The sequence below is a fragment of the Culex pipiens genome, chromosome 1 (genome assembly GCF_016801865.2).
Source record: "Culex pipiens pallens isolate TS chromosome 1, TS_CPP_V2, whole genome shotgun sequence".
NCBI classification, from domain to species: domain Eukaryota; kingdom Metazoa; phylum Arthropoda; class Insecta; order Diptera; family Culicidae; genus Culex; species Culex pipiens.
The window spans coordinates 124,753,383-124,773,833 of record NC_068937.1 but is presented as its reverse complement, the minus strand read 5'-3'; the positions used below and the strand labels follow the sequence as shown (position 1 = coordinate 124,773,833).

General features: G+C 39.3%; 1 protein-coding gene across 3 annotated transcripts in view; it reads right to left on the bottom strand.

Annotated features, from left to right (window-relative positions):
• The window catches only part of LOC120414291 (metastasis-associated protein MTA1), a 93,367-nt gene that overhangs the window by 52,852 nt on the left and 20,064 nt on the right, over window positions 1-20,451 (bottom strand). For all 3 annotated transcript variants that reach the window (XM_039575423.2, XM_039575424.2, XM_039575426.2), the window contains exon 3: window positions 7,400-7,561. In XM_039575423.2, coding sequence (XP_039431357.1) covers window positions 7,400-7,561 — 162 coding nt within the window. The remainder of the gene's footprint in view (window positions 1-7,399; window positions 7,562-20,451) is intronic.

Here is a 20,451-nt window from a genome sequence, read left to right as displayed (position 1 = left end):
TCCCGTGCCAGCCAAGCCTTCGGACTCGACTCGTCTGGTTCTGAATGATACCGGCCGGACAACACAACACAAAAGTGCATCTGCCCGGTCCAAACGCCTACCGACTGCCGAAGGGTGGTTCCGGTCCCTCTCGAAAGCTTTGCTGTTCGGACTACGCAAAACGCACTCCAACTTCATCAACGCATCGTTTGTTCACCCCCTCCCCCCCGTCTGTATGTAGTTTCACCGGACTCAAAAAAAGAGAGGGGACCCATTCCAGGTACGACCCTCTCCCTAAAAGCTCCCGGACCTTGTAGAACTTGGCGCACCCAAAAAAAAACGTTACTCTTGCAGCAAGCACGCACTGCACATCTATTGCTGGAATTATTTTGTTTATTGTGCATACATCATCCGAATCTGGTGCGAGGCTGGCCGATGGTTCCTCCTTTCCGGGGAATGCACCTGCATCTGAACGTCGGCGTCAATGGTAGGTGCAGTGTTGGTAATTTACTAAAATACTTTAGATGTGAAAAAGTGACACGCGTAACTAAGAAAGTCCAAATGATTGTTGTCAATTGAGTTATAAATAATAATGTTCTTAGTCATCCTGGTCATGTCTATAGCATAATAAATTGCAAAATTTAGCCTGAAAATTGAAGACGATTCTGAAATAATGCAAATGCTCCACGACTGATAAAACTGCATTAGTATCATCGGAACAACACTCTCATCCAACATTACTTTCAGGAAGGCACCGGTATTGACCAAAAATGTTAAAGATTGGATTGAACTCAATCAATAGATTTGATTTTGAAATTTTGAAATAAGTTTTTTTCTACAATTTAAAACATTGCCATCGCTGACAATTTACTCATACCCAGAAAAACGGCACCGAAAACTTTTGATGGCAACTCTGGGGCGGTGCACCTCGTTTCGGAAATTCTCATCTCGAAATATGTTTCATCTGGCAAGTCCAGATTGGACCAGCGACGGACACCAGGTGCGCGCGGTGGTGAAGGTGGTACAACATATCACAGCAGCCGTCGTTCCGAGCCCGGGAATTGAGTTGAAGGTAGAGAGGCCGAAAGATTGAAATTGCGTATAGAATATATATACGTAAATGGTGGAAGCGGATGGATGCACTTTGGGGGTGGTCACCGGAAATGGGTCCTCTCTCAACCCGGATGCACTCTCTGGACTATGTGGGAAAGCAGCTAATTCTGCTGAATTTTGGAACTTTTGGGAACTGGGGCGTAAGTGGACTTTTGTGTGACTTTGATTCCGAAGGAGTTATTCTAGGTCCATATTAGCCCGAACAACCTTAGTTAATACATAATGCCCTCGGCTTCTTGTAATCCACGGATGAATCGGATCTAGGCTTTGTCGTATACCTGTCCGGGCTAACACATGCTCCCAACCGCAATGGCACGGACATACGATTGGCATATACCGTGTGCACTAATGGTCTCTGCACGAAGCATCCCGGATGATAAATTATATGTAGCTCTTCCCGTGCTGCTCTTCTGCGATACAACACGGTCCGGCTTTGCGTTGCAAATAAAAAACTATAATTTGCATGCGTGATAATTGACAGCGAGGAAAAAAACGCCCACGCACTTGAGGAGAACTGGTCCGATAGGTCCGCAGACGTGACAAATGGTTAGGGCGTGCATACCGAACCCACCGATAGTGCAGACATTTGTACACCCAAACGAAAGTAGTTAGACAATTTTAGCAATGTCAACATAACAGTCAAATCAGCTCTGATCACGATACTGTTTATGTAAGATTCTGACAATTTTTAAAGAGATTCGTCAATTTTGGTGCGAACTTCATTTCCAGCTGTACTGTGGTTCCCTTGGTAACCCTTAACTTTCCGCGGATTGATCCGGAAGAGTCCTGGATAGGATGCCGCGCGTCACACATACAAAAAACACACACACACACACAGGTGAAATGTTATCCGGGCAGCGGGAACCGCAGAGGGAGGCTGGACGCCGGTTCGGGCCAAAGGCAGAGAGATTTTAACTAGAAACCAACGGGCTATGTGGTGGCCAAAGTCACTGAAGGTTGTTGAAGAGAGGGGTGGGCGGGGTAGCAGCGAGGGAGGACGTGAAATATATACAACTAGAACGGAGAGGTGGTGGTAGGACTCGGGAAGAACAGGAAGCACTGCGCTGCAACCACGTGCGGCCTTTGTTCCATCTTCGCACTCTGTCGCACTTATTGGAAGGGATATGTGTGTTGTTGCACACCAACTAGCTGTAAACATGCTGTCCCAAATGACGTGATGTGACTTTTGCGTAATTAGAGGTGGTCAAGTAGCGAATATCAATTCAAGTTCGACATTTTTCACCAAATTTCTAAGATCTGTGTACGTTTAAAACTTTCATACAAGCCCCATAACAACATGACCTACTTCCACAACTTCCACACATTAAACCCTTTATCCCGCCATGACGTAAAATCAAACGACCTTGTTGCTCCGGGGTGTGATATACTATTTCAAAGAATCGCACAATCGCTGAAATGAGAAGCTGACGTACACCGAGACCAAAGCGTACAAACAAATCTGAAGCAACTCTACCACGATATTCCAGCGAAACTTTTCCACCACCATGGTGGAAGCTTGACGCGACGAGGGTTGCACAGCGGGACAACCACCCCGTATCTCCCCCCACGCAGAACGTCTTCCAGCTTGTCTGGGGGGGAACCCAGATGTGACGGTACTGTATACGGAGTCTGTGACTGCGCGCGATACTCCAATATTTATTTCACTTTTCAAGCATGCTTCCCAATCTTGTTCTGGGGTAGTTTGGCAATCGTCGATCCTTGGGCGCTTCTGTTGGTAGACCCGTTCCAGGATTACCAAACTACCCTAACCCCTTCTGAACGGCGTGCGTTATCCGCCCTTAATGGTATCGTCGTTGTCGTCCCTGGTTGCAGCGAGTTCAAGGACTTGTTGATGGGATTTTCGCGACGCGGCGCACTGTACCTTGCCAAATTCACCAGAGTCGCGTGGATCTTCGCCGACTCTGGCTTTCTAAACAAGGCCACCCAAACCATACTTTGTTGGTTGCTGTACGTGTCCCTCTAAGCACGAGTTCCTGGGGCTCGCAGAACCATGCTGTCTTGAACACGCGACTTTACTTAGTAGAGGTAACCCCCTGGTTGAAGTCCTTTAATGAGATTGTATTCGGTCGTTCTAATCGGAAGGCAAAGCTTGCGCGATCTATCCGATTCTAAGGGCCGAACAGCCCTCCAGCTGGCCAAGCCAGCTGAGTGATACGGGTATTTCTTTCGGTTCAAGGGTCTTTGCTGTAGGTGCCCTCGCGGCAGGCAGGAACCTTATGTTCTTTGAAGGAATCTACCGTCGATGCCGAGGACACCGGGTGAGGACTTCAACCGAGGGGTTACTCGCAAGGTGAAGCTACTGTCGATCGCCAATCGCATTCTAGTGTTGATCACTCGAACACAACTCGAATCTCTTTGGGACGATCTGTTTGTTCTATGTGTTTTCCCCGAAGGAGAAGGTCTACAGAACGCTCTAGGGTAACTTAACGAGCTCTGTATGACTTGCACACAATAATTTTCACAGCATGTAATTCGCGTTTTAAATTCCAACTCTACTCACCGGCGAGAATTCCATGACAGCGAATATACCCATTGGACTTGTCAAAGTTAATAGATGTTTAAGAATAGAATCGAAAAATGAAGCGTTTGGCAATTATAACACACAATCGAACGAATCCTTAGGTATTCCAAGGAAAGGATCGTTGAAACAACTCCAGATCTACATGATACGTGATCGTGATCAAGGATGACAGGAATGCTGAAGAGGCCGTGGAAATTTAAACAATCAGGATAGAGAAAACGCTAAAAGGAAACACCGCACGTGGAATACATCTGGAACTGGCATTTTGTTGGAGCACGAAAACATCCTGGAATAAACCTACAAGCTCTTGTGGGGTGTGTCAAATTTGCTAGTAAGGTAGTGAATTACTTGACAAATCTCTTTTGTTCGATGATCCGAACTAAACGGACCGAAATCGTCTCAGAAGTGTACTTCAAATTGAATTTGTATGGTTATGATACGAAACATGATATTTTGTTTGGAACAAGGGAGTTTTTCAAAAATGATAAAAGCACAGCCTTTCGTCTTTTACCACTATTGGAAAAAGCTCATCTACCTCTGATAACAAAAAAAAAACTGAAAAAATAACCAAAATTACGACCACCAACATTGCAAGGATATAGAGAACGAAGAAAGGATCCAAGAAGATCTATAGTATTTTATCCGCACACCGACACACAAATTTCCACATACACAAGCAGACCACCGGCATTCGGTCGATGCGAGGAAAAGCATTTGTCCCCTCCCTAGTCTACCCCTCCATCTGAGCAACCCCAACCAGTGTCACCACCACCCTCATATCGAGTTTCCCAGGCCACCGAAAAACTTGTATTTTAATATATTTATATTTAATACAAAAACCACCTCCCACCTCCCATCACGAACGAGTCCACCCAGGTTAAGATACACAGTAAAAACATACATGGAAAATCATTTTAGATAACTTAAGTTTATTTTGTTATCAATAACGTGAAAGTTTTGTTTAGAAATAAAAACAATAGTTTTGTTACAGTGTCTTTGTTTTTGCAAGCACAGAGAGCAGCCCAAAAGCAGCCGGTCGCGCGTTCCGTATTCGGAGGTGCTTGCCTGCCTGCCTTTTCCATCAAAGAGAAAGCCACCCCCACCCATTCTCTAGGAGGAAAAGCGTAGGAAAAATCCAACCTCCCAAAACCCCCACCACCCTCCACCCAATCCTATTTTCTCGGGTGTATACACTTTTCCGTTTTCCTCATCATTCTTCCGTCCCTTCATTTCCCCCCTCCACCTCCTCACTAACCTCGCTCTCTCTCTTTAATCTATAACCCTGCGAGTGCAATTCACTACCCGTCCGTTTCGTTCCGTTCTACCACCCACGCCACCACCTCCGCCCACCCTGATGTTGATCCTGAGCAAAGAAGCTGTGCCCCGTGCCTTTTTCGGAGCTAAAAAGGACTAGAGAGCAAAAGGAAGAAGCGTTGTAGCGCGGAAAAGTTTACAAACACAGCATCCTCTTTCCCCCTCTCCTCTCCTGTCTTTTCCATGACTAGAATTTGCTTCCTTCACATATTTTTTTCTTCTTCTTCTTCTTTCTCTAAGGACGGAACACGAACCACCACCACCGCTAAGAATGACGACGGCGATGGTTTTCGGGATATTGGCCTCCGGGGGTATCTCCCCGGACTTGCCAAAGTAAAGGGGACCACACTACTCTGCTGAGAGTGCAGCAACCCGCCGCGCGCCGGTAATAGATGGAGATGAACCTTCCGAAATTAGGTTTGCTCGCTTTTGGAGATTTTGAATCTTGGCGCACTTCCCTAAAAACATTTATAACGTTTTTAGGGAAAATAAACAACGATATGTATATTTTATTAAATACAAGGTTTTTATGAAATAGCTACTTTTTTTGCAGAAAAACACTTTTTTTATTTTTTGATATATTTTAAGGGACAACTTTTCAGAAATTTCCAGGTTGTGCAAAAAATGTTTGACCGAGTTATGAATTTTTGAATCAATACAGATTTTTTTTTGCAAAACATCGAAATATTGGTCGCAAAAATTTTTCAACTTCATTTTTCGATGTAAAATCAAATTTGCAATCAAAAAGTACCTCAGTGAAATTTTTTTTAGGTAGCTTTTTTGAAAATAGTCACAGTTTTTTTTTGAAAAGCTGAGAAAATTCTCTATATTTTGCTTTTTTGAACTTTGTTGATACGACCTTTAGTTGCTGAGATATTGCCATGCAAAGGTTTATAAAGCAGGAAAATTGATGTTTTCTAAGTCTCACCCAAACAACCCACCATTTTCTAAAGTCGATATCTCAGCAACTAATGGTCCGATTTACAATGTTAAAATATGAAACATTCGTGAAATTTTCCGATCTTTCCGAAAACAATATTTTCATTTTTTTAATCAAGACTAACATTTCAAAAGGGCGTAATATTGAATTTTTGGTCCTTTTGAAATGTTATTCTTGATTTAAAATTTTGAAACTATTGTTTTCGAAAAGATCGGAAAATTTCACGAATGTTTCATATTTTAACATTGTAAATCGGAACATTAGTTGCTGAGATATCGACATTAGAAAATGGTGGGTTGTTTGGGTGAGACTTAGAAAACATCAATTTTCCTGCTTTTTAAACCTTTGCATGGCAATATCTCAGCAACTAAAGGTCGTATCAACAATGTTCAAAAAAGCAAAATATAGAGAATTTTCTCAGCTTTTCAAAAATATTTTTTTTTTTTCAAATGTGGACAAACAAGTGCACTATTTTATAAAAAATGGAAAACTGCGACTATTTTTAAAAAAGTTACCTGAAAATGGCTTTAACTTGAAAACGGTGCACTTTATGAAAATTTCACTAAAGTACTTTTTGATTGCAAATTTGATTTTACATCGAAAAATGAAGTTGAAAAATTTTTGCGACCAATAATTCGATTTAAAAAAAAAATTGTATTGATTCAAAAATCTATAACTCGTTCAAAGTTTTTTTGCATAACTTGGAAATTTCTGAAAAATTGGCATTTGATGTCCCCTAAAGCATATATATATAAAAATAAATAAATATAGTGTTTTTGCAAATCAAGTTTTATGTGACTAAAAGTTAAATTAAAATTCACCAAATTTTTTTCCCGTTTTTTTTTCAGTGTATTCCATATTCATACCTACAACTTTACCGAAGACACATTGATCAAAACATACCTTCAAAAAAGGTACAGATTTTTTAATTTTCATACATCATTTTTGTATGGACAGCTGCCAAATTTGTATGGAAAATTATATGGACAAACTAATGATGCAAAATGGCTTCTTTGAGCATACCGATAGCACCTTAAAAGTTTCAGCCGGATTAAAACATACAACAATTAAAATAAAAAAAAGATCGATTTCGTAGAGAACTGCTCTTAGGCAAAAATAATTAACTGTGCAAATTTTAAGCCAAATGGGTTCAGGTTCAAGGGTCGCTATAGATCGTCAAAGTTGGTGAAACAAATCTGTTCAAACAAAATCGTCTACTTTAAATCGCTAATAACTCGTCAGGGTTAACTCAGATCGTTTTGCGGTCTGCGACAAAGTTGTTTATCATAAAAATATACACAAGAATCTCATTTAGTCTCGAATAACAAAACGGCAAACTTTTCATCGCCAACTATAACAGTACTGTAAAGTTCAACTTTTTAGCACTTGTATAAAAATGTGATACTTTTCGAAACTGTTTTGGAGAAAAACACAAAAAATTTACTTGACTTCAACAAACTTGACTTGATCTTTTTTTTATTATTTAAAACGTGTGTATAGCTACTACTTACTTTGATGCTTATCAGCTAATTGCACGAGCGGTGTGGGCAGATCGCGCCTCCGGTAGAAGCACATCATCTTCGCCTCGACGTTCCCGCTGGGGGTCTTGTTGAGCTCCTCGATCCGCCGGATCTGGAACGGGGTCGTCGACGATGTCTCCACGTAGACATAGTCTGAAAAGAGAGAAGAATACAATCATCAGATTAGTAACGAATTTCGCGGTCGATTTTCCAGCTTAATTTCCTCAAGATGAATTCCTTTGGGGAGTCTTCTTGAAACGAATGACGAGGTCAATTTGCGTGTGATCCCGACTCGACCGTGGTGGCCATAATTCGCCACTTTTACGAGCCGCTGTCGTCACAGAAACCATAAAACGAGCCTTTTACGAGCCAGCATCTTCTGGCCGACAATTTTCCGTCACATTTGGGACCAGCTGAAGAAACTGGGCCAAAGCTGCGCGTTAAAGGCCAGACACAACACAAAAATGGATTTCGTTTTCCTTGCTGTCCGAGAGGCGGTGAGTATGATGACGAGACATTTCCCGGAACGATTTCTCTCCGTACGAGGAGCTGATAAAACTCATTTCTAAGAGGGGAACCCACCTGCTCAAATAAACACAATAAACCTGTTGTAGACATGTGTTCAATAAATGTTACAAGTTGTTGACATACACACTACGGTGAAGAATTGATGCTGTTCCAAGACATTTGTTGGTTCAGCTTTTATTGAGTGATCGAAAGTTCTTAAATACTCAAGTTTGACACAACTTCTTGCAAGCACTTTGACCAAATAGTGATTGAGCATAATCTACCCAACTCGTCACAACTTTGAAACTACCAACCAGCCATAAATCGGCGACACCTTTTAATGAGGCTATAAAACGATTCCCGGCCAATTACTGAAGCCAACCATTTCCCACAAACACTCACACGCACACACACAAACCATCGAATGAGTTGGTTTACAATTTACACTCGATGGCGGTGGCTGGGTCGAGTGAGTTGGTTAGCCCTGAAAACCGATATAAAACCCGGCGGGAAAGCAACACTTTCTGCCTCCTCATTTGTTGGGAAATCCGCGGTCGAACCACGTGTGAAGTGTGTGTTTGTTTTTTTTTTCAACTGGGTTGTACTGTACAGTATGACAGAAGCTGGATATCCCTACGTGGTTTCATTGGTTGGATTGATGGCAGCTTTTACAGTTTGAAATAGTGATTTGTGACTTTTTGTGACTTTTATTCAATATAATTTGGCAATATTTCAAGGGTATATTCCAAAAAATCTGTTTCAGAGCTTCAGCAACAAGTGAAGTGAACAATACTCAATTTTTTCATTTTCTTTTTATATTTGTTTTGAAAAAAATAAACCATTTTAACTGATATCTTGAAGTTATTCAGGTGTAAATAACCTAACGATGAAACATGCAGCAAGTGAATTTAATATCATAAAATATTGACAGCAAGCAAAAAAGTATACATGGCAACGTCATATTTTTCCCAATTTAATGAATGAATGACCACCATATGCTTCCTGAGCTTACCAGCAGCAGGTTGTCATTGTGTCTCTTTCACGCGCTATCTCATTGGGTGACCAACAGGTGCCCGCGCGGCTCGTTGAACCGTCCGAGGGGTCCACCGATGGGTCGCTTATCTGTCAACGGCCACTCTGTTGGTTTCCGACGGCGATGTACTATTTAATTCAATTCATAATATGCACAACCCCGTTGCATGGAAGCGCGATTTCATTCACTGAATTATACTCGACGTGCTTTTTTTTTGTTTTTCATTTTAACACAATGAAATTTTCGAGCATTTTCAACGCGATTGATGCGTGTGTGTGTCAACCGAGGGGACCGAAGCCTCAACAAGTTCACAAACAGATTGTGGCGAGAACTGCTCGCTTAACCGCGGAAAATTATTCATTAAACGATGTATGAACCTAGGGTGATTGCAACTATTTTGAGTCTTGAACTAATCTGGAAAAAGTAAATTTCAAATTCAATAAATTAAACTCAATTGAACAAATTACGAAAAAATCCACCAAAGAAATGTACCTTTACCCTACATATCACCATCCAGTATGGTAAATATAGTGCGTGTGAGGCCGATTAAAAATACACCAAAATTATTTTGGACTCAGCTGCCCAGTCCGGTGGCAGAGAAACCCTGTCAATTTTTCTGATGCACCTGCCGCTGATGTCGACGATACCGCCCCGGAGGCGGAAATTTGATGGCAACGACGACGACGGGACGGCAATTCGTCAACATATTATTGCAACGTATTATAATGTTCTGTAATGACATGACATGACGGGATCGGTGGGCGATGTTGCATCAATCATCGAGGAATTGGAATGCTCTTGAAAAATTTATTTAAGAAAAATTCGAAAAAAAAATCTTTAAAAAATTAAAATATTTCTCTTTAATAAAGACTGATGATCACGGTATCCAATTTCAAATCCAGATTAGAATTGCGCTAGTAATTCAAATTGCTAGCCCTTTTCACCAATATTTCCACAAACTTCACCAACAGACACTACCACAATCGTGATCCCACAACACCATTTCCACGCAGCGTTCCCCGGACGAATTAGAGAAGCCCACAGATAATGGCGGTGAAAATCAGTCACCGGAAATAATACACGCATTCTGACCATCCAACTGTGCTGGTTTGACTTGCCACTTTGCCGGCACTAGTGATTATGCTTCGCTGAGGTTATGAAAAGAGCATTAGTTTTTAAGCTTAAATGTTTTCTGGTCATAATTTTCAAATCAATGTTTCGAAAAAACTGTACTAAAAAGCTTTAACAGTTGCATCTCAGCGATGGCTGAGCTGCACTAAACACACCATAAGTGTGCAAATTGCTATGGAAAACTCACAGCGAATTTTCGCGACTTTTGCTTCTTTTCAAAACAAAAAAAAACGCAAAAGTTTGCTGTTGGATTGCCATGACATTTTGCACACTTCTGACGTAATTTGTGCAGCTCATCAGTCGCTAAGATGGACTGCATAAAATTTAACCCCCATCTGGAGTGCAGTTTCGACCTCAAATCTGGACCAGCATCGCAAGACACTTCTTCCCCAATTTACATAATCCGCACTGCTGCTTGAACCGTGTAAGGCGCACCGAAATTTGTTTTGCCTTCCCGAAAGCAACACTCCCTTGGGGGTTTTGTTTGCCTTAGCCCTTATTATCAACGGCGTTACACTTTCAATCTTCAATTTTCGGAGCTTTTCGAGGGGCAGGCTTCGAGGGACTTGTTATCTCCACCGCTCCACGAGGTTTTCATTGGCGAGGGAGAAAGGCTTTTTCTCCTTTTTTTAGTCGAACCATAATGATCACGACTTTTATTTCAATTTCTCATTATTTTTTTTTTTAAAGCAGAACAGCACTCACAGTCGTAACGCGGATTGTCCCGATGTCATTTGACAGAGATAAAAGAGATCCGTTTGAGGTCGAATTCTGCGAATTGGATATTGGTTTTTTTTTTTTAATGTGAAAGTCATGTGAGCGCGTGCCTGCATGGTAATCGAATTTTCCCCCTCGATTTTCGGCAAAAACAACGCCAAGCCAAGGGTTCTCGAAGCGAATCCCTTTTATTTGTTTCTTATTATTTTGGCATACCAGCGTACTTTTTGGGACTGGGACCTTATCGCAGATTGAAGCTGGACGATATGCAAATGGAAGATGTTTTCCCATCGACCAGTAGTAACGAAGAAATGAATGAATTTGTTTTGGTTGACCAGTCGGTATCGACTTTTTTATAATTAGGGACTTGTATCAAATTTCAAACCTCGAAAATCGACGTTACGGTATGACATTCAAAGCGATATTCTTGACACTTGTTCTTGTAACCTCCATTTGGAACCCTTCCGAAAAAAACACAACCCTTCATAAACTGGACCAGTCCGTAACTCCCCCTTCCCTTACCCCATATTTCTAATCTGTCCTCTTCCAGGTACCGAGCTACCACTTCACATCCTCATCCATTACCTTCTGTTTGCATTCCCGGGGAGAACATCAACAACAACAGAATCGACCCTTCCGGGGGTTGTTCCTGGGCCACGACGACGAAATCGACTACACCAGCCACAGCCTAGTGCAAAAGTGTCTCTCTCTCTCTCCCTTCATTCACCCTGCTGCTGCTGCTGCTGAGAGGGAAGTGTGTACATATTATTCTATCAAGCTGACTGAACACACAAACGCAATTTCACAAAACCGACGAACACACACACAATTCCGGAGCAGAATCGTAGTCCTCGACGGTCGTGTGTTTGTTTATACTCAACGGGTTCATTATCATATTGATTTTTACTCCCCTCCACCACACCTTGCCTCCCTCTAACATCTGCCTACTTCTTCGTCTTCATCATCATCTGCTGGCAACTTGAATTTTCCCCCAAATTTTGGGGGGGAAAAAGATTCCGGTAAACTCTGCGTCTCTCACCGGATTGCTCGCACAGGACTGCAGGATATGGATACAACGGATGTACCGCAGAAAATTGAAATACTTTGGAGTTTGCACACACAGCCGAGCGAAATGAGAAAGGTTTTTTTTTTTTTTGAAGCATAATATTTGGGATAAGGCAAGTCTACGAAATAATAAAACAAAATTTTCAATAGTTTGGCAACAATCAAAAGTATGAACATCTAGAATAGGCATACAAAAAAAAAAATGAGTAAATTATGTTCTGTAATTTAATTTTATTTATTGATTATCAGAATCTAATTGCGATTCGATTGAAAATCCTAATTTTGTTGGTTTTTTTATGCAAGAAGGGTATTTCAAAATGATCGATTTTCGGTCTCGATTAAAGCTCAAGACAAGCTCTTAGGTATTAGGCTCGAAAGAATTCGCAAATCCAACACAGATAAATTTTAAATACTAACTGTAAATCTCTGTGCAGTGCCTTTATTGCAAGAAATAATATTCTAGAGTAAATAAAAGTTCGAATCCCGCGGCTGGCGCTCTAAAATTCTTTGTGTAAATATGGGTATTCGGCGCCGTCGCTCCGTGCCATACTTTCATACACTTAGGAGCCCAGGGCGGCGAAGTCCTTGTAGATAAAAAGGAAGACACTAGTGGTTGGTACTAGCAATGCTGGCCGACAGCTATAAAGTCAACTTCGTTTTTTTAAATAAAAGTTGAATTTTAGAAGGACAAAGGAAACCTGTGACACATAAATAGGGATCTTGCATAACCACGTGGACATTTTTTGGAAATTTCAGAACGAGCAGCAGACATTTTTAACAAGATATGCTGAAAAAGTTATAACCTTAAACAAATCGTGTCTTTAACAGCACTCCAGCATATTGGTAGGTTGAAAATTTAATGGTTGAACATTAGGCCGTTGCAAATATTTTCAAAGGCTTATGAATTGATCTCAGTTGAAAGGTTCTCCAAATCTCTGAATTGCAAATGTAACATCCTGGAGCAGAACTGTTAAATTCTAATAAATTCTAATTAACACCAAATGAATTGAATTGAATTGAAAATTCAATGAGACCAAGCCTTCATAATCGGCTGAAATTTGTAAGACCAAAGTAACTAACATCAAGGTCACCCTGGTATTGAAATAAACAGTTTACGTAACTATATTGCAAAGCTCTCCTGAATTTATTTGAAAATACATACATGGACATTTTGTGCTTCGGCCCAGTACATGGTTTAAACATGTAAATCATGATAAAATCCTTACCGGTTGAATAAAATTTGAAAAAATCAAGTTTTATCAATGTTACCCCGGTTAATGACATTTAAAAAGAAATATTTGTTAGATTTGTTCAAAGATGTTTTTATGGATCCACACTTTCAGATTTTTGTAGAGAAATAGTAAACATTAAGGAAATCGATATATCTAATATTTTCAATGATGATTTCAAAATAAATTGCAACTTATTTTTGATATATTCTGTTAGTTTCAAATATTTACAACACGACCCTTTGGTTTTTTTTATTTATATACAAAATGAGCATGTTGAGTTCCAAGTAATAGATTGATATACCTAATAGTTGATAATTTAATGGTCAATCTTACCAATGTTTTAAAAATGTTAAGTACTGATAGTGATCCTTTGTTTTTAAATTTTGTGAAATTTGAATTGAAAGAAGCAAAAGGAGGGAGTCAAGCATCAACTGAATATTAATAAAAATGCCTGCACAACCTAAATTATTTATAAGTTAATGAGTTATGAAACTACAAACATGGGTAAATGAGGGGAAATTTATCATTAACTGATCATAGTGAAATAACAAAGTCAGAACTATTCAATCAAATTGAAAATGTTACAAAAGCAAAGGCATCAGATAAATCTCTTGAATCAACATATAAAATAACGGAAAAAATCAATACGAGGTTAAAAAAAATAGGCATTTAAAAGTTTTGTAAATTAATTTGCATTATAACAAAAAACTGAACAATAAAAAAGTTCATAAATTTTATTAAATTTAAGATAACTCCGACTCCAGCTCCGACTCCGGGTTTATCAGAAATTGTCGACTCCGGCTCCGACTCCGACTCGAGCTCATAAAATTTAGCCGACTCCGACTCCGACTCCAGCTATTCGAGTTTTGACGACTCCGACTCCGACTCCAGGTCCCCAAAAAGACCCGACTCCACCGACTCCGGCTCCGACTCCGACTCCACAGCCCTGCTGCAAACAATCTAAAATGCATTTTTCTGCATTGATAATCATATTAAGCATGTTTGGGCTTGTTTAAAAATGTTTTCAATTTTTATAAAATTCCAATGTACAGCACCGCAAAAAATTAATTTTTCGCAAAAAAATAAATTTTCGTCAATACTTAGATATTTTGGAAACTAATGATTGCAAAACAACTGGACAGGTTATAATGCATTTTAAAACACTTTTTTCATTAAAATGTTGAAACCATGGCTCGTTTTTTCAATTTTTATACTTTTTTATTTTTTTATTTGTGGCAGCCTTTATATAGATTAAAAAAAATGCAGAAACAAATTTTATACCATACATAGATTGTGCAGGGATGCAGATCGCTAAATTAAAAGGAAAAAGGATTTCCCGAAAAATTGTGTCGTTCTGGAGCTTTGATATCTTCAGAAAAGTTGTTGCAAAGCGACGGCTTTTGGCTTGATTGAAAATTAGTCGCGATTGAGGTGTTTTTGAAATTTTAACTTAGCAGGAATTTTTTTCATGATTTTTTTGTCTTGGAGAAAGTTTTTCAAGCAACTTTGTCGAAGACAAGAAAATTGTATCACGCAATCTACTCGTTCTACGACCAAATTTAGAAAAAGCATCTGAGCAAACCTTCAAAAATAAGTTTTTAACGTAGGCATGCATGTTTTAAAGAAAACTGATGTTCGAGGCACTTTTTAAAAGTGATCTAAAAAAAACAAATAAAACGGGTTTTATTTAAGGCAAGGTTAATTTAAGGGTCAAGAGTTGCAATTTTAAAACTCAATTAACTTGAAAATCAGGCCGAAACTTAAGTTCATAAAATTAAATTTAAAGCGTAAGTATTTAAATATTTTGAAATAAGTTCTATGAGAATACAAGAAAACCCAAATTCTGTGGACGCTTTGAGGATCTTTCGTAAAGGTGAGTTAAATTATTCTCAGAATTATCTCTCCAATGTGTCGAACATTCCAAAACTATAAATAACACACCCACAAAGAAACAAACCCACCCACCCGGTGGTCGCCATTTTCCATTAGTACAGGAAGCGCGACACTAAAGCTGGTGCAGTGGTCACGTGCACAAAGAAAACACGAACCGTTTCGGAAACGTCACTGCACCAAGTGCAACAAAACGAGCCTCTCACCGCCATCGCCATGTCAAAAGTGCATTCCAAAGGCAAACAAAAAAAACTAAAATCGACCAACAAAAAAAAAACAACCTCTAATCTCGTCACGCGGGGAGGATGCTTGCAAATTTCACCCCCGGTTGAAAAGTGGGTGGATGGGTGGTGGGGCGGTCATCCCCGAGATAGCAAAGCGTCGTCGTCGTCGTCGCGTAGAACAACCCAGAACCACTTTACACATGCGCCACGAAATGTGGCGTTGCAGCCGCGATTTTCACTATACATATATCTCAGAGGGAGGGAGGAAGAGTGGGAGAGGGAGGGAAAGGGTGGTGGGAGTGAAAAGGGGGGGTGGTGGAGGTCGAACAACGGAAATGAAAACTGGGTGGGGGTGCTAGTTCGGGGCAGAAGTTATGGCTAGGCGATTTTCGATAGTTTATTAGCCGCTAATGGCAGGGATGTCGAATGAAAGCGTGTTAGTTTTTGTGCTTGAGCAGGGAAAGAGAACTTTTGAACAGGTATCATATCAACATACTTTAAAACGTTTCACAACTCTCGATTCTCGACAACATAAACATACCGTAAACCGGGGTGACTTTGATAGGATTTCAATTTGTTTTTAGAATATTTTCCAACAGGTAAGGTTTTTCTCAAGATTATTATTTTTAAAACATGTACTGGGGTAGGCCACACAAAGTCCATGCACTATTTTGGAAAAAAACCTTTTTTCAATAGTATTTAGAAAAATAGTTACGTTAAAAATTCTTAGTTTTAATTCCGGGGTGACTTTGATGATCATAGTTTTTCTTCTTAAAATCATATTTAAGATGTTCAAACTTTATTTGTACGTTAAAAATACCATCACTAAAGTAGCTGATATAGTTTGTAAGAAAAAAAAATCAATGTTTATGTTAAGTTAACTAAGTTTATAAGCTCTTTAACAAAATACATATAAATTTTAGGTAAAATTGTTAAAAAGTCAGAATTTTGCCTGAAATTTGTTAAAACTAGTTTTGTTTATAAAATTATCGATTTATATTGCATTTGATAGTGAATTCGAAGCACTAATCACAAGTTTTCACATTTTACATGAAATTTGTTCAACTGAAAATTCCTATAAATTTTGAGTTTTTTTTAACTGTGTTTCAAAAACACATATTATTTATTATTTACAAACTTATTTAACCTTCTCCTAGTGGAAAATTGTCCAAAGAATCCGAAAATGCATTCCGTTTTCCGATTAAAAATCATGATCATTGAGAAAATCATGACACTTTGAGAAGTTTAAAATAATGACTTCCGTCAACATTTTCTTAACTACAGTTAACTAACTTTATAAACCTTTCAAAAATTTATGAAAAGTTCTTCTTGAGGTACTTTGAACACTTCTCTACCACGGTCAGTATGTTTCTGAACCATTCCTTACGTATTTTAAATGTACAATTCATTTTGCGGAAAAATCGCAAACCTATCAAAGTCACCCCGTTTTACGGTAACATAGATCTAAGGTTTTTTTTCTCATTTTTACCCCTTAAAAGCGCTTACACAAGCTACATTTATTTATAATAATCTCCAATGATACATTACGAAATAAACCCGCTGACAATTGTACAGCGTTTAGAACACAAATACACCCATCCAAAAATTCCAACACATACCGCGAACCCTCGCTCATTAATCGCTCGCCACAAATGGACAGAATAAAAACGAATCAGGTAAGAAGAAGATACCAAGCCAACCCAAAAGGAAAAAATCACATTATGATAATAACAGAGCTAGTAAAGCAACCAGAAAATGATACCACATCGCCCCAGCACCCCAGAAGAACCAGTCCCAGGGTCGTCGTCGTCGTCGTTCCGCGAAGGGACTGCTGCGCGCGCGAATCAACCTGAATAAGGTTATAAAACTAAAGAAGCAAGGAAGGGGAAGAGGGGTGGGGGAAGAATCTTACGCAAAGTAAGAAGAGAATAAAGCAAACTCGGGCGATTAACTCCAAAATGGAGGCCAAAACGGTGCTCAACTGTACATATCGAACGAGTTGCTCGAGTTTCGCTAACCCTTGGCCAATTCAGCGAATGAGTCGTTAAACCGAAAAATGTCGCTTTACCCGAGTTCATTTTTCCAACAACTGTTCGGAATCTTCGCATTATTTCAGGGAAATGGTCATTCGCCGAAACGACCCACTTCAACGATCAGAGCACCAACAAGCGGTCACGTGAGTAACGAGCCAAGGGATGTAACGATCGGAAGGCGACTTTCTCAACCGTTTTCTCGAAGCGTACGCGCGTACAGGTCTACGCCCGGTTCCGAACGCGACCAGGACAAGGCAGAGAACCAGAGGGAGGCAGCGCTGCACTGCGCGCCGAGCAAATGTTTATGCTGCCGACGCCGCCGTTCTCGTTTGTTTGTGTCCACGTATCGCTGTGGGAAGCAGGTTGCGATCGTGCGATCCGCTCTCGTCAGCCGCCGATCGCGAGTCAACGCCAAGCAAGCGCGCATCAACGCGCTGGTAGGTGGATTCGGCCCCGCCACGCTTGTTTGCGGCTCACGTATTCGCGCTAACTTGGCAGTTGTGTAACACTTTGAGTGGTGTGTGGATGTGCGGTGTTGTACAGGAATTGGATTACGCGGCGATAATCGTAAACTACAACTCGCTACGAAGGGGAGTTCATTGGACTCTCTCTCTCTCAGTTGGGCCAAGTTCTGACCTAGGTCCTGGTAGTGCCGCCAAGTGTCACACATTTCCCCAAAAAAGAACATCCGAACGAGTCGAAGATAACGCCGCAAATTGCGGGGGGAGACTCGATGAAGTCGACGCCATAAAACATGCGGCACGCGGAGGGTGTCTACGTGAATTCCGGCTATTAAATTTCGTCCTCCCTTCTTGGCCCCTCACTGGCTTCGCAGTGTCCATCGGTAGCGCACAGGAGGTCGGGGTAGCTTCACTGTTCTACCTTGCCCCGCGTTGGTTCGCCTCGTTCTCGCTACCATGTGGTTACCGCGTTTTTTTTTCTTGTTTTTAGAGGAAATACATGGTATGTTGACATAAGTTGTACTGTTCAATAATGTTGATCCAATGTTAGTCATGTCCAGTAGGTATAGCGTCCAATTTCCCGCGGGGTTATAAATTTCCCGCGGGGTTATAAATTTCCCGGGAAACGAGAAATTTTTAACCAGTTTCCCGGGAAATCCCGGGAATTCCCAGGAAATTTTAAATTTATTGAAAAATGTTCAAATCTTGGTTCTGAATCATATTTGGCATCAAAATTGAATAGGCCAGCGACTTAAATGGTTAAGATAAGTGTAAAGAATAAAGATCAACTAATAGCTTGACTGCATGTAAAAAATCATACAACTACATGCAAATGTATTTTTTTTTCTAATTTTATAAGTTCAAATCGTACAATAAATCAAATATCTCTGGTATTTTTTGTTGCGAAGTATTTTTTCATCAAAGTGTTTGGACAGTAAGTAAAATGAATCCATACTTTCTTTAAAACTTGCCTCTGTGACCAGTTTGAAAGAATATGGTTTGACACATTAAGTTGATACGAATAAAATTATTCAGAAATTATTTTTTTCATAACAAATAACTTTGCTTAACCAAGTTATACTGGTTTCAGCTCTTGAACAAAATTAATAAGCTTTTTAGTTTTTCCTTAAAAATTTAACTTATCGTGTTTGCTTTAGTTCAAACAACTCAATGTTTCCACATATTTGAAGCAAGTTTTTAAAATATGTTTGCATTTTTCGGGCACCTCTTAAACAATACAAATTAGTTTTTTAATGGTTTTTTTTTCACATGGTTTATATAGGTTTATAATTGACTTCTTTTAATGTTTTTTCATAGAAGAAAACATGATTTAAATTATAAGATAAATTTTCATCATCCCAATCCCACTGTTACATTTTTTGTTCAACCTTCCTCCGATTGTTGCACCAGTCTTTCATCTAAACTGATTTTTTTTGGAACGAATTGAAGTAATTCTTCTTGCAAAAACCTACTTGAAATATGTAATGATTCCAATTCAATTTTCATCTAATTTGATCATGGTAAACAAAAACGTAAACAATCTAAATTTTTCTTTCGCGGTAAAGGGTTTAAATATTCTTTATTATATATCCAATTATTCTTTCAAAAGTTTACTTGAATTTTAATACTTTATCTTCATTAGGTAAGGTCTATTTCCAGTTGCTTCAGAAATTAATATTATCAGAAATAAATCTTAATTTTAAATCGAATTTCTTCATATTTCTAGGGCATTTTAAAAAAAATTGGTCCAAAAAATTAAGAAAATGTATACATCCGCTTGAATTTCGGAAATTCCCGGGAAATTTATAAATTTTCCGGGAAACGGGAAATATTTTTTTACGGGAAATCCCGGCAATTCCCGGGATTTTTTTCCGTCACATTGTGTGAATATCTCATTTTTTCAAATATCGTTTTTGAGCGATCAAAGTAAAAATATCCAAAATATATGCCATCTTGTTTGTAATCATAGTAGCCAATATTTTATGCTAAAAACGATTACACACCAAGAATTTTAAAAAATCGTCGTTTTTTTGTTCACTAAAATGCAAATATCTTGGCTTTGCGTGGACATAAATAGGATGTTAAAAAAAAGCAAAATATTCTCCACGAAATTTCCTATAAGCTGCATTTATTAGTTTTGGCTGCAAATGTTTTTGGCTCGTTTGCGGAGTGATTTTTGAAATTCTTTCACTAAAAAATACAGATTTTTCTCCCAAAAACGCCCTGCCATGCCCAAACATAAGCTTTTATGGACTATGTCTGTACAGGAATTTGTTCAGGGGACATTAAACTATAACTTGAAGCCCAAAGCAACCAAATTTGAATGACTTTAGTATGTTTGTTACGTTTATTTCTGAAAAATACTCGAAAAAGGCACTTTTTTCAGTCAAGCTCAGCGCGCGAGTTGTAAACCATTTTTGGGATTTTTTTTGTTGTACGAAAACATTGTTCCTGGCATTCTTAGCTATCATTCTAGGGGTAAGCACCGAAGTTTTGAACACTTTTCATTTTATTTTTTTTGGGACGCCCTAATGTCCAGTCAAAGTCTAATCAAATAGCCTGGCCTTTTTAGTCCAAGTCAAGCGGATGAAATGAAAAATGTCTTAACCTAATTCAGTTCCAATTTCAAATGCAATATCAACATCAAATTATGTTGTAGATCATATCACAGTTTAAGCCTTACTTCAAATATTTCTAAGATTCAGTCTTAATCAAGTTCATTACGAACAGGTAGTCAGTTATGCAGGGTA